Raw genomic sequence first — 19,650 nt, forward strand, 5'->3', positions numbered from 1 at the left:
CTAGTAAGAGTCAAGGCAGCCTAGAGCCTGCATGTGAAGATATTTGATATATAAATAGATTTATTTGTGGTCCTAATGAAAGAAGGATCAATAAATGTCACATAACAGAAAGTTTTGCAAACTGGACAGTATCTTGTTTTATGACATTTGTTGTTGTTGTTGTTATACTTGATTCATTTCTCAGATGAATGTCATATTTTTCATGAATAATTAGAATACTTAGACAAGAGGGTCACATTTATTCACACTTAGTATTTAGTATTTTGTAAATCCTCCTATGGCAGAGATTGACCAGACGTTTGTCTTTGATTTTTATGGTTACCTCCCAAATCGCTTGTCTCACACCTTGTTATTGCCCATTCCGACAGTATGTTTATGTCCTGTTTCTGGGGTTGCCATTACACCAGTAGTTTTAAATGTCTTAATAATACTAAATTGAAAGTGGTAGTTTCTGATTTTTATGGGTTCCTTTATAGCCATTGCCCAGCTTGTGCTGGTCAATGACAATTTGTCTGCAGTCTTAAAGAGCTCTCAGCCCTTAGCCATGTTGATGAATGTTACTACTGAGTGTCTTTTCAATCCCAGAGCAACTAGAATATATCTTAAGGCTTCTGTATAGTTCTTGAGTGTTCATTTTTAACAAAATCATAGCATTATTTGTTTTTATTTTATTTTATTTAAAGATATACACGTGGGGATAAATGTCAACCTTGTTTTCTGGACTACAATGTACAGTGTAACATTTTTAAAAGGTTTTAAGCAAGACACATTATCCAAACTGTAGCTCAATTTGTTAAAGATATTTGTTCTTTTTCATCAGGCACTGCTGAAATGTCAACATTTATTTTGTAGCCGCATGGGTAATGATAGGTTTAAGAAAGATGGTCTAAATTGATTTATTGTAACACTTGCAAATATTTTCTTAGTAAAATTAGATTCAGTTTCTCAATCTACAGTCCTTTCTTTGGAGTTGCATGAAACATTGTGATTTTCAGACTTGTGAGAAAACAAAGGCCATCTTAAGCAGTTTTGTTTTAGCGATAAAGGTATATTTGTAGACTGTGGAATCATATGTACTTCTGAATTGCATGTTTATATACATTGTCTGTGTGGGTGGAAGGCTATGCTTGAATCACACCATGGTGATTTGCCTTTGCTACTCTTGCAAAAGATAATAGGTGGTTTCCAGCTCATCATTGTTCTTGCACATTCAGTCTTAGGATAAAAGACATTCTAGTTTAAGGTTGAAGACATTTCACTCTGAGTCATAGCTGGGATGAATGACAAGAAATGGAAGCAGAGGAATTGTTGCATTTTCAAAAGTGGCACATGCTGTGAACAAGACTATCTTTTGCTCTCCTGAGATGAGCTCAAATCGAATGTGCAGAAAATAAGCTCTTTGTGACAAAAACGTGTTTGTCACTGATTTTAGGTTGTATATGTTTTACTGCTTCTGTTTTAGAGCTATTTACAAATTAGTTTTCTAATAAATGTTCTTGAAATTATATGCATAACATTTAGAATGTGTTGTGATCTTCACACATTAAAATTGTCAATCCAAATGTAATGTTTTGTCCAAGTACCACTAATATAGGGTTTTATTGAGATGTTTGTAAGGATGATTCGAAGATTTAGTACATTTACCACATCACTATATAAGCCACTGACCATCTTGTCCATAGAGCATTCTTTGACCTTACCAAGCTTTTGAGCTGTGGCATAAATAACACTGGCAGTCATGAATATGGGGTCACCTGTAAGCTTTACTTCAGTCCAACGAAATGGAATCAACAAAGCAGAAAAAATAACATTCTTGTTTTTGCTGTCAAACTGTTCTTTTTCTGTGCCCAGGGTTTGCTGTTATGGGAATAAGTAACATTTTTTAGAAGGACTAGTCTGCGCTTTGGCAGACACTTATAAATCATTCTAGAAGAAAATACATAGAGGATTAGTTCTGTGTTTTTTTTTTTCCTTAAAGGTATGCCGCATTCCAAACAAGCCTTTGTTGTGTTTTCGAGGAGGTCAGATGGGATGTTTTGCTGTGCGTTTCTCCCACAATGGAAGGACTTTAGCAACTGCATGTGCTGATAGGGATGGTTACCCTATTGTAGGTATGTTTGAGCTGGTTAGTTCTATTATTATTGCTGAGGGTGTATCTTAGCATTTGAGGAGGTGCATCTTTTTGTCATATTCAATGTGTGTTAAGTACAGTTTTGAATTAGCTGTTGAATATACTAATCTAATTTTTCTTTAATGAACCTATATAATGTCTCAGCATATTACCTTTTTTGTTTTGCTCGATTAACATTTTATCTGTTTTCCAGTTTATGAAATCCCATCAGGTAAAGTGCTTGGAGCTTTCAATGGCCACCTTAGTATTGTATATGATCTCTGCTGGTCCAGAGATGACAAGAACCTCCTGTCAGCATCTTCTGATGGAACAGTGAGGTAACTGTCTTTTCAAACCTTTTGCAGGAGCCACATCAGACTTAGGAGGATTGTGGTGGTTCCACGCAGTATTGATATGAGAGCTTTATGAAATTTCTTGAAGCCACTGCAAAGAGGGTGCAAAACCGTTAAGCTCTTAATAGTGCTTGACTTTTATTTGAACTGAACGATGTAATGTGAGTCACAGCACACTGAAAATCAATAACAGGGTTTGAGGGCTGCTGAAGGTACAGTGCACCTGAAAAGAAAAACAAACTCACAGGACCTATAATTAAATTTCACAGAATTCTGTAGTTAGTTACTGCTTTACAAATTAATTTAAGATATCCACCCTAAAGATAAATATTTGTAAAAAATTGAATTGCTCAAATGTTTGGATGTGTTATGAACGTATTTGAAAGTATTTGTTGTTTCAGAGTTTATTCATATTACAGTAATTTAACTTGTTTAAGGGTTTACCTAAGTTAATGCTTTGCACATCAATAGAATCTCAGTGAAATTATGATTATTGAGAATGAAGGCTCGTATAGGTGGGGATGCCAACAGTGGCAGTATATTAAGTAATAGCATTTTTGACCTATTTGTACCTGTTTCCACTGGGGGGCATCAGTGCTTCACAGAGAATGTTAAATGTTATTGATGGTTTTTGGAGAGACGCAAAATTTATTTTCCTATCCATATAGACAGTATCATAAGAGAAAGTATTGCATATTCTGTTTTTGTTTGCTGAAAAGATGGCAGGGAATATCCACCATCTAAACCCACAAGAATAAAAAGAACAAAAACAATAAAATTGTAAAACACCGTGGTACTTTCACTTGATAATTTTGGGGGTTTCCCAATTTATCTTACACCAATTTATCTAACCTATCCTACAGTATGTACAGTGCATAGCTCCAAGTTTTACATCTATAACCCGGAAGATGCATTTTTTTCCTTCATTTTAAGGATAAGACGGGTAGCAAGTGGAAATTTAGATTCAGAACAGAAACATTTGCATTGTAACTATTGCTTTTAATAACTGAATAATTATGTAGAATATATTTTGTTTAATTATTAAACTATTTCAGACAAAGCCAAGGATGGAGTAAACTTAATGATATTCATTCAAATCCAGTATGTATTTACCAAGTTAGATACTGATTTCAGTTTAAAGTGATACAGTACCAAATGCCTGTATTAGTGAGATAATTTCAAAATGTACTTGTTAAATTTTTATATTCAGCCTCTCAGCCTTTCAGTTAGATCTGTTAACAACATTATTGCGATCTTGATGTTATCCATGAGTTCAGCTGTACAGAGAAACTAAGAATGCGGATCAGGGAATACTGTGTGCTGAATATATTGTATTTCATTTGCATTCTTTACTACTTTGCAAAATAATTGAGCCACACACGGATTTGGACACGGAGAAGGTCTGACAAATGGGATTCATCACCTAATGCCACACCTTATATTTTAAAGACTTTACAGAGCTATATAGTTAGCTTTAGAATAACACAGTATTACTGGACATACTAACAAGTGCAAATGCTTTTTGGCTAAAAGTAGTAACTACACTTGTTTCACTGTTTTTGATATACACCCTTTATTCTTACAGTGCATTTAAGATTCTAAATATAAAATATTTTATAGATGGTATAATTTAAGTAAACAATCTTACACTTGTAATAAATAAGTCTTCCTCTATCCTGTGCTTGTGAACTGTAGATCTGGGGTTTTCCCTATTGGATTTTTGCCAGTATTCAGCTTTGTCCTGTTGCACTGTCCTTTTTACTTTACTCCCTTTGCTTCCAGCCAGTATCTATGCCTGGCACAGACTCAGTATGAAATAGAACCATGAGAGCAATTATAAACAAGAGGAGGTCATATGGCCCATTTCACCCAATCGATAGTAACTAGTTGAACTAAGGATCTAAAGACCTTTCTTGAAAAATGGCTTGAATCAGCTTGAAGAACTTGATTGCATAGCTTGTTCCACACTCCTACAACCCTTTGCATAAAGTGCTTCTTGTTCTTGGTTTTAAATACACTGCCATTTCATATTCACTTGTGTTCTCTGATTCATGTTTCACTGTTGATTCTGAAGAAATCCTCAGGATTCACTTTGTCGGTGCCTTTGAGGATTTTGAATACTTGAATCAGGTCCTCCCAATATGGGAGAGCTGTGTGTGGATTGTGTGTAAATATAAGTATGTCTTATTGTAGATTCCAATGCTGAAGTTCTTTTTTTTCTTTAGAATTTGGAATATTGAGACACTTAAGAGCCTTGCTGAAAAGGTTCTTCCTCATCCTGCATTCATCTATGCTGCACGATATCATCCCTCTGCCCCGCATTTAGTTGTAACTGGAGGCTATGATTGTGTAATCCGTGTGTGGAATGTGACTGTAAAAGACATTAATGGTCATTTGCTCCATGAATTTGATGGGCATAAGAGCTTTATTAATACGCTCTGTTTTGATTCAGAAGGTATGTATTCGCCTGCCTTTTCTTCATAGTGTGTAGTGTTCTGAATTTAGTAATATGTGCAGAAATAATTGTACAGAATTATCAGGCCAGTTCAAAAGTATTCACAGCTCCTGCTGCTTTAGTAAAATTCCCATTGATGAATAAATAATGCCAAGAGAGAGGCTTCATAGCAGTTCTGAGTTTTCTCTGGCTTGTATCCCACTAATTCCAACCGTTCTTAAGTATAACATGATCCCAAGCAGCAAAACCCTACAATCCAGGTGTAACCTTTCTTCACCTGTTTTTCCTTTTGATTATCCTTTCATCAGAGAACTGTTGAATCTTTTTACTATTCACAGTTGGTGACTGATATATTGTGCCCTGTGGTAGTTGTAAACTGATAAACTTTATAGAAAAGAATAAAAAAGACAATCTTACTAATTCTGATTACTGTTTTATAATGTTCCAATAACATTAAAATAATTTTAAAGTACAAGTTACTATTTACCTTGGCTCGTTTGTTTTTCAACAATATGATACGATACTGCTCATATTTTTATTGAGATGTCTTGCATGTTTGAGATATTTACATTTCTTCTCCCACTTCTTTAGAAATTAATCATAAGACATTGGAAGAAAAACAAAGTATGTTTTAAATTAACTGATTAAAGAACACATCTGTAAAAGTCATTTAATTTATGTATCAGTTATTGTGGAAATAATGTTCATCAAACATGGTTTTATTTTCTCCTCTTATGAAAAAAGCATAACATGTTAAAACAGTTTTATTTTTAAATAAAGTAAAAAATAATAAGTAAAAAATATTTTCATGTAACAAGCTCTCTCTGTATATACACTATATATGTTCTACATACTGGTGGTAAACATATTTTTATATTACATATATTGCATTGTTTTATTTGATCCAGCATATTAGATATATAATATTAGACCACATTTCCAGATTAAAGTTTAAAACTGCACACAAATGTAGGACAGCAAAGCTAGGACATAGTTCAAAAGCATGGTTTGGAAGCATTAAGCGATTTTACCTGTTGCACATTGCAATGAAATCATTTTTTATTTGCGGTGGAAAGTTACTCCATAATTATATTCCACATTTTCTTGTAAAAAATAAACTGTACCCGTATGCCAGCTTTAGTTGGAAATTGCACACGTTCTCTGAGAGTTTATAGAATTATGTTGTTTTTTTTTGTTAAAGGGCTGCGGATGTTTTCAGGAGACAGCTCAGGCCTGGTTGTAATGTGGAACACCTCTGTGAAGGAAGGCTCAAAACAAAACCCAACACGGCAGTGGTGCATTGAAAAGGTACCAGGAATGCTTTAGCAGAGCCTGAAACTATCTGGTCTAGCAGTTTGTTCCTTTGTGGTTGGAAATGTTAGTTCTTCGTTTCAGTATATTGATCATCTTCCAATAAGGTAAACCACTGCAAGGATGTTGTGTTATGAACTGTCGGGGATACACCTATAGTGTAAGCCACTTAAATAAATCTTTTTTAAAAAATGAAACGAGCATGACTTAACAGTTTTTGAAGTGGCATCATCAAGTCAACAAGAATTGATTGAATAATTGAGGCCGTTTATGAAACTACAAAATGTAGTGCTCACCAAAAAGTCTAGAAAGCTAATTTATCTCAAAGTTACTTGTAGGTACAGAAACAGGTCGGATGAGTGTTAAATTGATCTTTCTTGTGGTTCAGAATGATTCCACAATCTTTTCATTAAGCAATCAGGTACTTTTTAGCTAATACCATCGTTATTGAATTTTGAAACAGACTAATATAGTCAAATGTGCATTTGAATTTCATAAACTATTGTGCCCATGGTATTCAAAAAGATGAACTGTAGGATTAATTCATATAGCTTAGAGCTGTTCTCACAATACCTATTGCTTTTGAGTTTGCAGAATGCTCCTTTCACTTTGACTTTGACTTCATCAGTGTGCAATTCGTCACCTGAACAGACTAAAAGAAACTGTATTGGTAATCCTTCTGGGTCCTATTGCAGTATTTTAAGTAAACATCTGACATAGTACTGATATTTTTTGTAGCGTATGATTTGAGAGATCAGTAAATTATCAGCTTTACTGTATGTATTTTTAAAATAAGGGCTGAACATCAAAATCAGACCTCTGTTGAATAGTGTAAGTCTGTAGAGACCAAAATTGTTGATAGTTTGTTTACATTCATGATTGTTAAACCCAGATGTGCTTGTGGAAGATAGAAGCTCTGTCCAAGTATCTTAAATTAAACATTTACTTGTCTTCAAAAAGTAGGCTACTAAGAAGCAGTGTACATAAATACTGATTGTGACCTCATGGTTGACCACACCCTTATCTATTGAGTTTAAGACTGTAAGGGCAAGACAAAATGGGGACAATGCTTTAATTTGAATTTAAAAGCTCCTTTGCTTCTAAGTGTGTTCACATACTTTTCATATTTAGGTGCTTCCTGTACAGCTCTCTAATTTGTTAGAATGAAACCCAACCTGCCAAAATGTGCCACCTTTTAAAATAATCAAAATAATGCAAACCTTAGCCTTCACAGGCCCCTGTTTCTCATGAATAAAGCTGAGAAAACAAGTTGCTTGCTCTTAAATGTGCTGTGAATTTGGTCATCTCGTTTTGCTTGTTAGTTTGGATATTACTGATTGAATTCCGGTGAAGTGTGGAACCATTCATTGTTTTCAATGAATATCATCTGATTAAATTGTTGTGTTAGGAATTGTATTTCCTAACAAATGATTAAATTACAGGACTTTGAACTACATGATTTATCTAATCTGTCTTGTTAAAGTGTTGTTTTTAAAACATTAAATATTGTAAAAGCTTTAAAGGCATTTCCACCTTGCCTTTGTAGCAGTAATTCATTTGTTTTAACTTTACTGTAAATATTGCAAGATTGTGTGATTGATAATGAGAGTTGCAAAATGTTCCATTTCAATATTCTTAGAATAATGCATTTCTTTCTTAACTTTCTTTAATTTGGGCATCATGATTTGAAATGTATTGATTTAATCTTTTTTGTTACATGGATGTAACAGATGAAAAAAAAAGTGTTAAAAATTGATCAATTTTAGAGGGCTTCAAATTAGGCGAGACTAAAAACAGTATTTTCTGTTTTGCTCTGTGGGATTTATAATTTTCTCTGTGTATTTAATGTATCTCTTTTTTTGTAGGAGATAAAGGACAGTGAACTGGAGGGTATTCCTATTAATCACTTGGAGGTGCATCCAAATGGACGACGTCTGCTGATTCACGCAAAGGACAGTATTGTCCGAGTCATGGATTTGAGAATGTAAATACTTTCACAGTTTATTTTTGTAAAATAAATATTTTATAAACTTAAGATTTATTTATGCAAATGATATTAGCATAAATAGAATGTGAAATGGGTGATGTTGTCTAATGTATATGTTTATAAATTTAATAGAGCTTGACATCTTTCTGGAAAAATGCAGTGTAGAAGACACATTCTAGAAGACATCGTTCCACTTCCACATTTTAAAAGACACTATTATGGTTTTATCAGAAGTGATTACAGTTACAGAAAGAAAGATTGCAATATTAAATAAAGAAGACTGAGCACATACTGTACAGTGAGTTTGCAACAGATATGTGCTGCCAAGTTTCCTGTGATGCTTTTGAGCACAGTATCCCAAAACCTAAGAAGAAAAAAACATGGTGTATGTTCATGTACATGTTCTAAACTTGCTGCAGATTGTATTTTAAGATTTTCTCTGCTATGATGCAATAAACTGTTTTTGTTATCTTTCATAGTTTGGTCTTCAAAAAATATACAGGTGCCACAAACTATAGAGAGAAAATCCACAGCACGTTCACACCTTGTGGGAGCTTTATTTTTTCAGGAAGTGAGGATGGAATGGCCTTTGTTTGGAATGCAGAGACAGGTACAAAATGAAAAAAAGCAGAGTTTCTGAAGCACACTGAATTTTAAACTGTAGAATTCTTCACAATAAAGGCACAGAACTGCGTCTGGGGTCCTGTTTTTAGCAAAACAGGTTGAGGTGACAGGCAAAGCAGTATGTTTTTAAGCAGCCTATGAGAGAGTTGAGAAACTTTATATTTCTTTTTCTCATTCCTGTCCTAAAACATTCATGTGAAATAAACATTTTCACCAGTACTGTAATTGGTTTTAAATGCTGGGACAACCCCTCTAAGTCAAACATGTTATAACAGGCATTTCTGAGATGTCTGTATTGAATGCTTAATAAACAGTGAACTGTGGCTTGACACGGGTCACAACCAATTGCTTTTAGTTTGTTTGTTTGTTAACAAGTTATTTATTTTTAATGATGTTATCTAAATAAATTTTTTAACTATGCCTAAAAATCTTTTAGGTTAAAGGCCTATAAAGTGTATTACTAGTTTTTTCCTTCCACTGCCCTCTATTGAGCTAATGTTCTTGAATCCTTTTGATGGTTTATATGAAGCTGGTCTTCAGGTGAACATATTTCTAGACTAGACCAGACTTTTTCTTTTGCCAAATGTTTGTTTTCCTCTAAATAATATGTTATAAATTTGTGTTTCTGGTGTAACACAGGAGACCAGGTTGCGGTGTACTCTGAACTCTGCTACCCCTCACCTCTTCGAGATGTTGACTTCCATCCTCATGAGCACATGGTGGCCTTCTGTGCCTTTGGACAGGGCCTGCCAGTGCATGTGTACCTGTATGACCGCAAAGGTAAGCAGTGATGCGAAATCAAGGTATAAACAAGGGAGGCACGGTGACGGAAAGCAGTAGAACAACCATGTATTTTTCGTTTGTGATCTGTTATGATCTGCAGGATTGCAAGTTTATTTTTCAGTTCCTACTTTCAGCTTTTTTTACCCTTTCAATTTAAAACAAAATTGAGCCCTTTTATAACATTTTCAAGTTTGTGTGATGTGTAGTGTTCAGTTACTCAGTGTCTGCTCATTGATTGATTTTGAAAAGTGGACGTCAGAGCTCTAGAAGATAAAGATACCATTTACGATTAACTCCTTTTTAACCAGTACATTTTTTGTCTCAAAGACCACATTTTCAGCAATGTGTATCATAATGTACCCCTCTTATTAATTTTGTAACCAAAACCCCAAACCTTGTGGATGTCTTGCATCAAAGTCAATAAATAATTTGTAACAGTTGTGGTCATTCTAGGCAAGGCAGAGCTAGCAGTTTTTTTGTATTTTTTCTTTAAAAATGAAGCTGTAGCTTTCAGTAGTCAGTTAAGCTGTGTCTGGCATCGAAAGGGTTAATCATATAGTTCTTCTAATTTTAGTCATGAGTAATACCACAATTAGGACTTTCTTAAGACTTTTTTCTTTCTTTTTTGCTTGTGTGCATACAGTTGACTTTGCATTAAATGTATTTTGAATTTGAAGTTGACTTTTTTTTTCTGAAGAAAATAAATGGTGACTCATTCTAGTTAGATATTGACCTGCATTGCATCACACATGACAATCGTGAGCAAAGCTTTAAAAATTTGCCAAATTCCTGTTCAGCAATGTAGTAGCAGAAATGGTTATTTTAAAGAATCGCATTTCACTTGTTAAGCACAAAACTTATTGTGTTATGCTGTGGATGCTGCACATTGGTGGTGGTGGAGGGGAGTCCCCATTACCTGTAAAGCGCTTTGAGTGGAGTGTCCAGAAAAGCGCTATATAAGTATAAGCAATTATTATTATTAATTAATTATTATAGTGCATGTACTGTATAGGTATTAGCTTTTCCATTTTACAGCGTGATCTTGTTGGTTCTAGCATGTTAGGCAAGGTTTGACCTGGTCATTCCTGGGGTAGGAGACCTCTAAGGAACACTGAGTTGCTTCTTTGAGTGGTATAGGTGGACCACTTGGATCCAGCTCATCTCTCTGAAGCAGGATGCTAACCTGGAACACTGTGCTGTAGCTGGGTCCTTTAGACCTTAATCCGAGGCCCTAGCTATTTTGTCATTAAAGATCCTTTAGTACTTATAAGAGTAGGGATGGTAACACGATTTTCCTGGTTAAATTTCACTCAGGGCTTGTGCAATCTGAATAAAGCTTACTCTTTATTCAGTTGGTGAGGCAGTTATTCTCTCCTTTATACCTGTTCTGTTATGTGTAGTGTTCCTGCTGGCATAAAATGCTTTGGGATCCTTTAGGATGAAAGGCACTAAATAAGTGCAATACATTATTTCTTTATTATTTTATCTGGGTTTAAAATATCTGTATTTTATAATGAACTCACTACATTTTGTAATCAGTCTTGTTCTTTAGAACCAGAACCGTGATTTGTTTTGGTGGTTTGCTTTGTGAAGTTAGTTCACACGATCTGGTACAGTAATTCTCAATTTGTTTAGGATTCTTGTATCGCAATGGCATTGAAATTCTCTGAAAATTCCAAAAGTGCAATAGGCTGTTCAGTGTACTGAAGCATTTCATTTCAACAGCCTGTTGTACTTGTACAGTAATTTTTTTAAGTAATGGCATTTGATTGTTATATAAATTCCTTTTAATTGTTGTATACTTACTGTTTGACAGTGGTGTTGTTTTTGCTTTAGAATATATGCAAGTATTATATATATATATGGTATATGGTATTTTATATAGTTTTAAATACATATCTCCAGCTTGAAAAAAGTTGCTCACAGGCAATATCAAATGTTCAGTGGCACCACGTGACCCTTCAGTAGATGGGTAAAGGGCTTAGCTCTTCCCTACTGATGATCACAATCAGTTGTATCCTTGACAGAATCAAAAACGTGCCACCTGGAATCTGTTGCAGCTGCTCCAGAGGTGATGGCAGAGTAGTGCTCAGTGTAATGTAGAGTTTTTGAAGCGTTACACTTACATAGAGTTGCAATAACCAACACTGGCCTTACTAATTAATTGTAAACTGTACATTGAAAACAATACCATTTCAAAAGAAACCCACTTGTGATTATTACAGCATACAGTATGTAGTGATTTGCCGTTAAAGTGGTAATGTACATGTTGCCCTCTGTTTCCGACAGTAAAATACTTGTTGTTAAAGGCTTGACACAGTGGATATCCTTTGAAGCTCGAGATATACCTACATTTACATTTCCCCTTTGGTCAGAATGTGTTACTCACACTACCATCTTCATGAGGTCACTACAGTACATGATGTTTTTGAGCATTAACACTTTGAGAAAACAACCGTGAACAAATTTTGCCTTTTCCTTTCTAGAAATTATGAATAACATTACTGTATAATATATATAGAGAGAATCAACATATGCAGTCACACTGGTTTAATGACTTTTTGTTATTTATACTGACTTAATTTGCTGTTCAGATATAAATTAATATTAATTATGCCTTGGATTATAGGTAGCACATTGTGATACATAAAAGAAATAAGAACCTCCATCATCAGTACTGTTTATAGTGGTGCCTTTATCAAGTAGAATTTAGTGATACAACATAAATGTATAAAAACCACAGCATTTGTAGAAAGAAATATATGGATTACAGTATACTTCAACACCACATGCAAATATAGTTTTTATTTTTGCAGAAATGCAGCATGCAATCACATTAGATATTAAATATGCTGAATTAATGAATGTGTGTAGAGTATCTGTGCCACTTTTAAATTAAAATTTGTAAGTGTGAAAGAGTATGAGTGTCAAGTGGAAATTGTATTGATCTTTTCAGACCCTTAAGGAGAAGAAGGTGAACAGTAGTCTTTATTCTAAATTAAGGTGTTAACATCAGCAACACAGAGATAGAACCTTTGGAGGAAGTATGGTGTCTGATCAAATGCAGCCAAAAGATGTGACTGTTTCTTGAAAATGCTTTTTCAGTGTAAAACAATATTCCAGCCATTGACAATGAAGTTTATAGTTTACACTATGTAATTGTAGAGTGCATTCATTTCATTCAAGTAAACATGCTATACTAATGCACTCATGGAGTCATCAGAGCTGTTTGTATGGAATCCATGTCTAGTTAATTTCTAACTACTCTGCATCTTCCAGCATACCACAGCCACCCTTTCTTCCAGCTACAGTACCTGAATAAGACGGCTTTTTTTTCTGTTGTGACAGTGTTAAAAGTATCAAAGATAGCTTCTCCTTTTCTTCAAATCTAAATGTATTTCTATGACTTTTTTAGTTCTTTATTGGCCAGTAAAGGAAGAATATGCGGTACACTATAATATACATCTCCTTTCCATCTTGCTCTAAATTATTTTTTTAATTCCATCATGATTATGGTTTTTGTGGGTATTTCAAAGGTTATAATGTTTGTCTGGGGCATCTGAAACCTAATGAACCATGCTAATATGTTCTGTTCTATAATTTCATCTTTTTATTGTACAGTCTGTGATATCGGAAAATGCATTGTGTTCTCTTGCTAGCTGCTTTTTGTAAAATTGTGCAGCACTTCTTAAAGACCAGATGTTCAGCAGGAAGAAACCTTTTAAGGTTTAACTTTCTCAGACAAAGACCTGTGGGACTGAAGCTGGTGGTTTCCAGATGATTGTACAGTAAACTGCACAAGAATAGAAAGCAACTTAGTTCTAAAATGACTTTGCAACTGCTCTGGGGGAATTAAAGGGTTAATTTCTTTTGCTATATTGAGCGCTCTTGGTCATTAAACACCCCCATATAAGATGTTTGAAATGAAACCAACGTTTAAGCTAACAGTGATTCTTTAAAATTAATCATAACATTTTTCTTTAATTTAGTGACATTTATAACTTAATATTTTGCCCACTCATTTTAGTCTCCTTAACTATTTTTTCTTGCTGTTTTTAAGGTTGGAATGTATTCATACTATCTGCTCAACGCACTCTTGTGCCTTTTAAGTCTTTTTTTGTTTTTGTTTGTATTTGGAAAAATATTTTGAGAATTGAGAAAAATAAGCAAGCTGGCTCACTGTAGTGGACGTAGTGCTTTTTTAGTCTGCTGTAGTGTATAAAGTCCTCTGAGCTGAACTTGTTAGTGATTGCAGGAGGCAGGGAAAGCTTTTTAAAGGGTTATGGTACAGGAAATGCAAAAAGAAGAAGAGATGATAACTTTTGACGGATGATTGTTAATACATTTTAACAGCCTTTTACTTTTCTTGAAACCAGGAACCGACTTCTTGAGAGATACTGCAGTACGTGTGTTTTCTAGTATTCTATGTCATTTAATACTACTTGAGCTACTGTAAAAAACAGACACATTCTTGACATCTGTTTCTAGAAATTAAGGAAAATAAATGTGTAAACGTACACATATGACAAATCAACTCCCAGAAGAACAGAAAATAGTGCATTTTATACTTGACGTAAGCAAAGACTTATTATAATGTTAAACACCTTGTGGTTTAGAGGGCCAGAAAAGGTGAAACATTGTTACAGTAAATCACAAGGAGAAGGTCATGCACTTAGTTTCATACCTTGCCTGGGTTTTATGTCTATCATGAATGACTGCTGATGAATCTTTTTTTTTTAAAAAAAAGGAATTATCTACTTGAAAGAGGAATGATGCAGTGCAATCTTTTAAAATAAGATAATACAGTATATTAAGCATGGCTTTCGAAAAAAAAAACTGGCATTTATGGAAAAATCTTTCTTTGTAATGTAAAAATAATGTATTTTAAATAGCAGCAAAATGCATTGGGACTAACCTGTATTAAGGGAACTTCACAGTAGGTATTGCATGAGGTTGAGGTTATTACATGCGGTCAGATTGCTCCCAAACTTTCCATAAATGTAGTTTTTGTTTCATCAAAGTTTATTGAACAACACTAAATTATAAGATAAGAAGTAGTTTAATCTAGTCCTTTTTGTTGTTAATGCTGTTTCTGAACAGACTGTACCCACCAACAAAATGTGAAGTGGTTGAGATAATTACACACTGCCCTTAAATCTGTTTAGACATACAAACACAAAATGTTCTCTGTAGTGAATTATCATATTAACTTTTGTGTCAAATTTGATGAAAAAATAAAAGACAATGTCCTGCTAAAAATAATTTTAGTAAATAGCACAACATTCTGTCAAATAAAAAGCTTTAAACTTAAATTTCAATTGGAAGTATTTTTAACTGGTTCTGTTCATATCTGACTTGTTGATAATACCATGTCAGATTATACGCAGACATGGTCTTCAGTTTCATTGTTATGCAGATTATACTCAGATTTACATTAAAACTTCTTCCTCCTCTGATCTCCCACCTATGTCACTTAATCCTTTACTGCATAACATCTAGCTCTGGTCAAATTCCTTGAAGTTAAATAGTGACAAAACAGAAATTTTACTGGTGGGCAGCAAATGTCAGCTAAAAAGGCTGGATAGCTTTATAGTAATGGTGAAGGGTTCCCCCATCCAGGTTTCAGCCATAGTCAGGAATCTGGAAGTCACACTTGATGCTCTCCTGTCTTTTAAGCACCATGTGGACAATTTGATTAAGACCTCTTTTTTTCACCTTTGAAACATTGTGCACTTTAGGCCATTTCTATCAGTATCTGGTGCTGAGTGCTTGGTTGATGCATTTATAAGATCAAAGCTTGATTTAATAATAATAATAAACTTTATTTTATATAGCGCCTTTAAAGGTGGCTTCTCAAAGCGCTTTACAGAATGACATCAACAATAAATACATAGAATATACAAAGAATACACAAGATAAAACACAATTACAATATACAGATGAGACCGTGGATGGTGGTACTAAGAAAAGCAGAGGGGTGAAGAATAGAACCACTTAAGTAAAGGCTTTTCTAAAGAAGAAGGTTTTGAGTCTGTATTTGAAGGAGTTTAGAGAAGGTGACTCTCTGATATCCTTGGTCAGAGAGTTCCAGAGCTTGGGGGCATAACAGGAGAAGGCCCTGTCACCCATACAATGTAGACGGACTTGGGGGACAGTATGGAGACCAGAATTAGAAGAGCGAAGGTTGCGAGGTGGGTAGTAGTGTGATAATAGTTCAGACAGGTACTGAGGTGCCAAGCCATGCAGAGCCTTGTTGGTGAGCATGAGGATTTTAAAGTCTACACAGAATTTGAGAGGAAGCCAATGCAAGCACTCCAGGATAGGAGTAATGTGATCATTTGCACTAGACCTGGTCAGAATTCTGGCTGCTGAAGTTTGGACATACTGCAATTTGTTCAAAGTAGATTTAGATACCCTAGCGAGTAGAGCATTACAGTAGTCAATTCGAGAGAACACAAATGTGTTGATCAGGTTTTCAGCCAGTTATGATAGCATAGGGCGTAGTCTAGCGATATTTCTGAGGTGAAAAAAAGATATTTTGACGATATACTGCACATGTGGGTCGAATGTTAAGCCAGAATCGAATATAACCCCAAGGTTTTTCAATTTAGATTGAAGCTCAAGTACAGAACCATATACAGATAGGGTTACAGGATTGGCTTTACGAAGTTGGGGGTGCCAATAAGCATGACTTCAGTCTTCTCGCAGTTAAGATGAAGGAAATTTTGAGTCATCCAAATTTTATGTCAGAGATGCAATTAGATAGAATAGAGACAGCCACATCAGTGTCAGGTTTGATATGGATGTATATTTGAGTATTGTCAGCATAGAAATGATAGCTGAGGTCATGTGATCTTAAAAGCTGACCAAGTGGAAACATGTAAATGTTGAGCAGCAAGGGGCCCAATATTGAGCCCTGAGGAACATTAGACTTAACAAGTCCAGTTTCAGACCTATACCCATTAAGAGAGACAAAGTGACAGCGATCAGTGAGGTAAGATTTGAACCATTTGAGAGCGGTGTCAGAAACTCAGTCTCAAGATGAGAAAGTAAAATGTTATGGTCAACAGTGTCAAAAGCAGCACTGAGATCAAGAACAATGAGTATAGAAAGAGAACCAGAATCAGAAGCTATTAGAAGATCATGAGTGACTTTGATCAGGGCAGTTTCTGTGCTGTGAAGTTGACGGAAGCCAGATTGGAGGGGTATAAAAAGGTTGTTTGTCATGAGGTGGTTATGTAACTGAAGTGTGACAGCACGTTCTAGAATTTTAGCAAGAAAGGGTAAGTTGGAGATGGGGCGAAAATTGTTAAGGTTGTCGAGAGCCATGTTAGGCTTTTTTGGCACGGGGGTAATGGCAGCAGTTTTGAGGACCGTTGGTACAGTGCCAGTGCTCAGGGATTCATGTATAATATTGAGGACAATGGGACAGAGAAAGAGAAGAGAAACAGGACTGAAATAAAGTGGTGGGAATGGGATCTAAAATAGATGTGGTGGGTTTCATATGTGTAACTAGTTTATTGAGGAATGCTGAGTCAAGAAGAGAGAAGCTGGAGAGAATGGAACCAGAGAAGTTGGATGAGTTGGGAGGAGGTATGGAAATGATATGCGTAGTGGAGAGAATGTGATGCCAGATGTTGTCGATCTTAGAACTAAAGAAATCTAAGAATGTGTTGCACAGTTGCGATGAGACAGGCAATGAGGTGGGGAAGTTTGGCTTGAGCAGTCTGTTGATGGTGGAGAAAAGATGTCTGGGGTTGTTTTGGTGATTTTCAGTTTCTGCAACTCTTTGCTCTATGGGCCTAACACTTTTCTTTGTAAGCTGCAATATGTCTACAACTGTGCAGCTAGACTTCTAACTCACTCCAGACCCTGGCAGCATATTACTCCTACACTTAGGTCTCTACATTGGTTGCCTGTACAGTCACATTTGCAATATGTGATTTTGTTACTGGCTTTCAAGACTTTAAATAATCTGTCTCCATCATGCATCTCTTAACTCCTTCACGTTTGCACTCCCTCTCTCATTGTACCAAGGACTAAATCTCATACACGTGGTGAGCATGCTTTTTCTGTCGCTCCTGCATTGTTACAGAATGCCCTTTCTCTGAATCTTTGAGTGACAAATTGGTTGACTCTTTTCAAGTCTAAACTTAAAACTCACCTTTTTACTTGGGCCGGTGACTGATTGCCTTGTACTTTATCCTGTGTGTTGCAATTTCATTTTTTTTTGCATGTTGTTGTATTTTTGTTTCTATTTTTCTTCTTCACGGGCATTGTAAACAGGGCTTGTTTCTCAGATCACAGAAACCCAAATTCTGTTTTTTTGCCAAAATGTTACAAAGCCAGGAACAGATTTATGTGTCAAAACTGAGTAGCTAGAGACTGCAGTCAACAATTTAGAATCTTGGTAGAATATATGAATGGAGATGCTTTTAAAAAAAAAAACCTTCCTATGTATCTTCTGTGATTCTCTTCCTACAGAGTTCTGCCTTAAAATGTGCAATCTCAAATTATCCTGTGATTATCCTGGTTTACTATAGCTTCTAGTTGAGTAACTGCATCTTACTCTATAATGTGTACTGTAGAAGGGTACACCATCACGTACTGCTTTTTAGTTTTCTCTCTGTGCCTGGTGTTTCTTGCCATACATACTGTATCATTACATGGAGGCTGCTTTTTTCATGGCAAGGCCCAATGCAACTGAAAATCGCCTACCCACTATAGTTTTGTTCTCCTGGATCACCAAAACCTTTTTTCTTAGTAATTTCCTACACCATCTCTTCCATTAGTCAAGCAACTTGACAATGTTCCTCCGGACAGCTGGTGACTCGGCAGCGTGATTGTTGTGATTAGTGAATCGGAGAATGTGTCATAGACAAACAAATGATGTACTGCTCCCGCAGATCATAGTACAGGCTTCAATGACACTGGGCTGACAGGTGCCTGAACTGGCAGAGCAGCTTCAGATAATTGACTCACTTCTGGTAATTCAGTAAAATTGATCTTTGGGTTTCCTCTTTTTCATTTTAAAACATACATATTGTAATCCCTCTGATCTTATTAGATTTCCTAATGGGACAATGTAATTTAATTAATATATTTAAGGTGTTGTTTTTTTTACAGTGGTCAGTCATGAACTATTTTGTAACAGTATTAAACAGGGAACTGTGTCTATGTGCATCCTGCAGAGAACAGGTTAATTTTTTACTGAAAAAGCAAAGAGGAAAAAAACATGCTTTCTTATTACCGTGCAGTGCAGAATTTACTTGTACCTCTAAATTAATGTATACTTGTGTGTTTCTATTTTAGTTGCTCAAATGGAAGCTGAAAGCATGAAGAGGCCAACTGGGTCAATGTCAAAACACCCCAAGATTTTCAGTAGTACCAATGATGCTTCGGCTTTGCAAGACTCATCCATGTCTTCTATTGATCACTTTGCAAGTGCAGCAAGGGTATCATTGAGGCTGCAACAAGTTAAGCAGAAACTAGATTCTGTTTTGGTAAGTTTTTCATTACATTACATTACATTGTCAGTGTGTGACTCAAAGAAATATGCAATGATGTCAGGGAATGAGCAACTCCAGTCCTTCTGGAGTTCTGTTTTTTTTCCCCCTTTCCAGCTCTAATCTTATGTAATTGAATTCATTGGAGAAATTTTCATGTTACATTCCTAATTGTTTTTAAGATCTTAGTCAATTGCTAATTAATAATAATAATTCCTTACACTTATATAGTGCTTTTCTGGACACTCCACTCAAGCGCTTTACAGGTAATAGGGACTCCTCCACAACCACCACTAACGTGCAGCACCCACCTGGATGATTCGACGGCAGCCATAGTGCACCAGAATGCTCACCGCACATCAGCTATTAATGGGGAGGAAAACAGAGTAATGAAACCAGTTCATAGTTGGGGATTATTAGGAGGCCATGATTGGTAAAGGCCAATGGGAAATTTGGCCAGGATGCCAGGGTTACGCCCCTACTCTTTTCGACAAACGCCCTGGGACCACAGAGTGTCAGGA

At 35.5% G+C, this 19,650-nt stretch overlaps 1 protein-coding gene across 5 annotated transcripts in view; it reads left to right on the plus strand.

Moving 5' to 3' along the window:
• Positions 1 to 19,650, plus strand: part of ahi1 (Abelson helper integration site 1) — a 100,105-nt gene that overhangs the window by 19,623 nt on the left and 60,832 nt on the right. For all 5 annotated transcript variants that reach the window (XR_015935386.1, XM_088625273.1, XM_088625276.1 and 2 more), the window contains exons 11-18: positions 1,979 to 2,111; positions 2,325 to 2,448; positions 4,689 to 4,918; positions 6,120 to 6,226; positions 8,095 to 8,213; positions 8,696 to 8,826; positions 9,480 to 9,620; positions 18,936 to 19,126. Coding sequence is in view for 4 of the 5 variants with exons in the window: in XM_088625273.1 (XP_088481399.1) it covers positions 1,979 to 2,111; positions 2,325 to 2,448; positions 4,689 to 4,918; positions 6,120 to 6,226; positions 8,095 to 8,213; positions 8,696 to 8,826; positions 9,480 to 9,620; positions 18,936 to 19,126 (1,176 nt within the window). In the remaining variant the exon portion in view is untranslated. The remainder of the gene's footprint in view (positions 1 to 1,978; positions 2,112 to 2,324; positions 2,449 to 4,688; positions 4,919 to 6,119; positions 6,227 to 8,094; positions 8,214 to 8,695; positions 8,827 to 9,479; positions 9,621 to 18,935; positions 19,127 to 19,650) is intronic.

The sequence above is a fragment of the Lepisosteus platostomus genome, chromosome 3, assembly GCF_059453375.1.
Source record: "Lepisosteus platostomus isolate fLepPlt1 chromosome 3, fLepPlt1.hap1, whole genome shotgun sequence".
Lineage (NCBI taxonomy): Eukaryota > Metazoa > Chordata > Actinopteri > Semionotiformes > Lepisosteidae > Lepisosteus > Lepisosteus platostomus.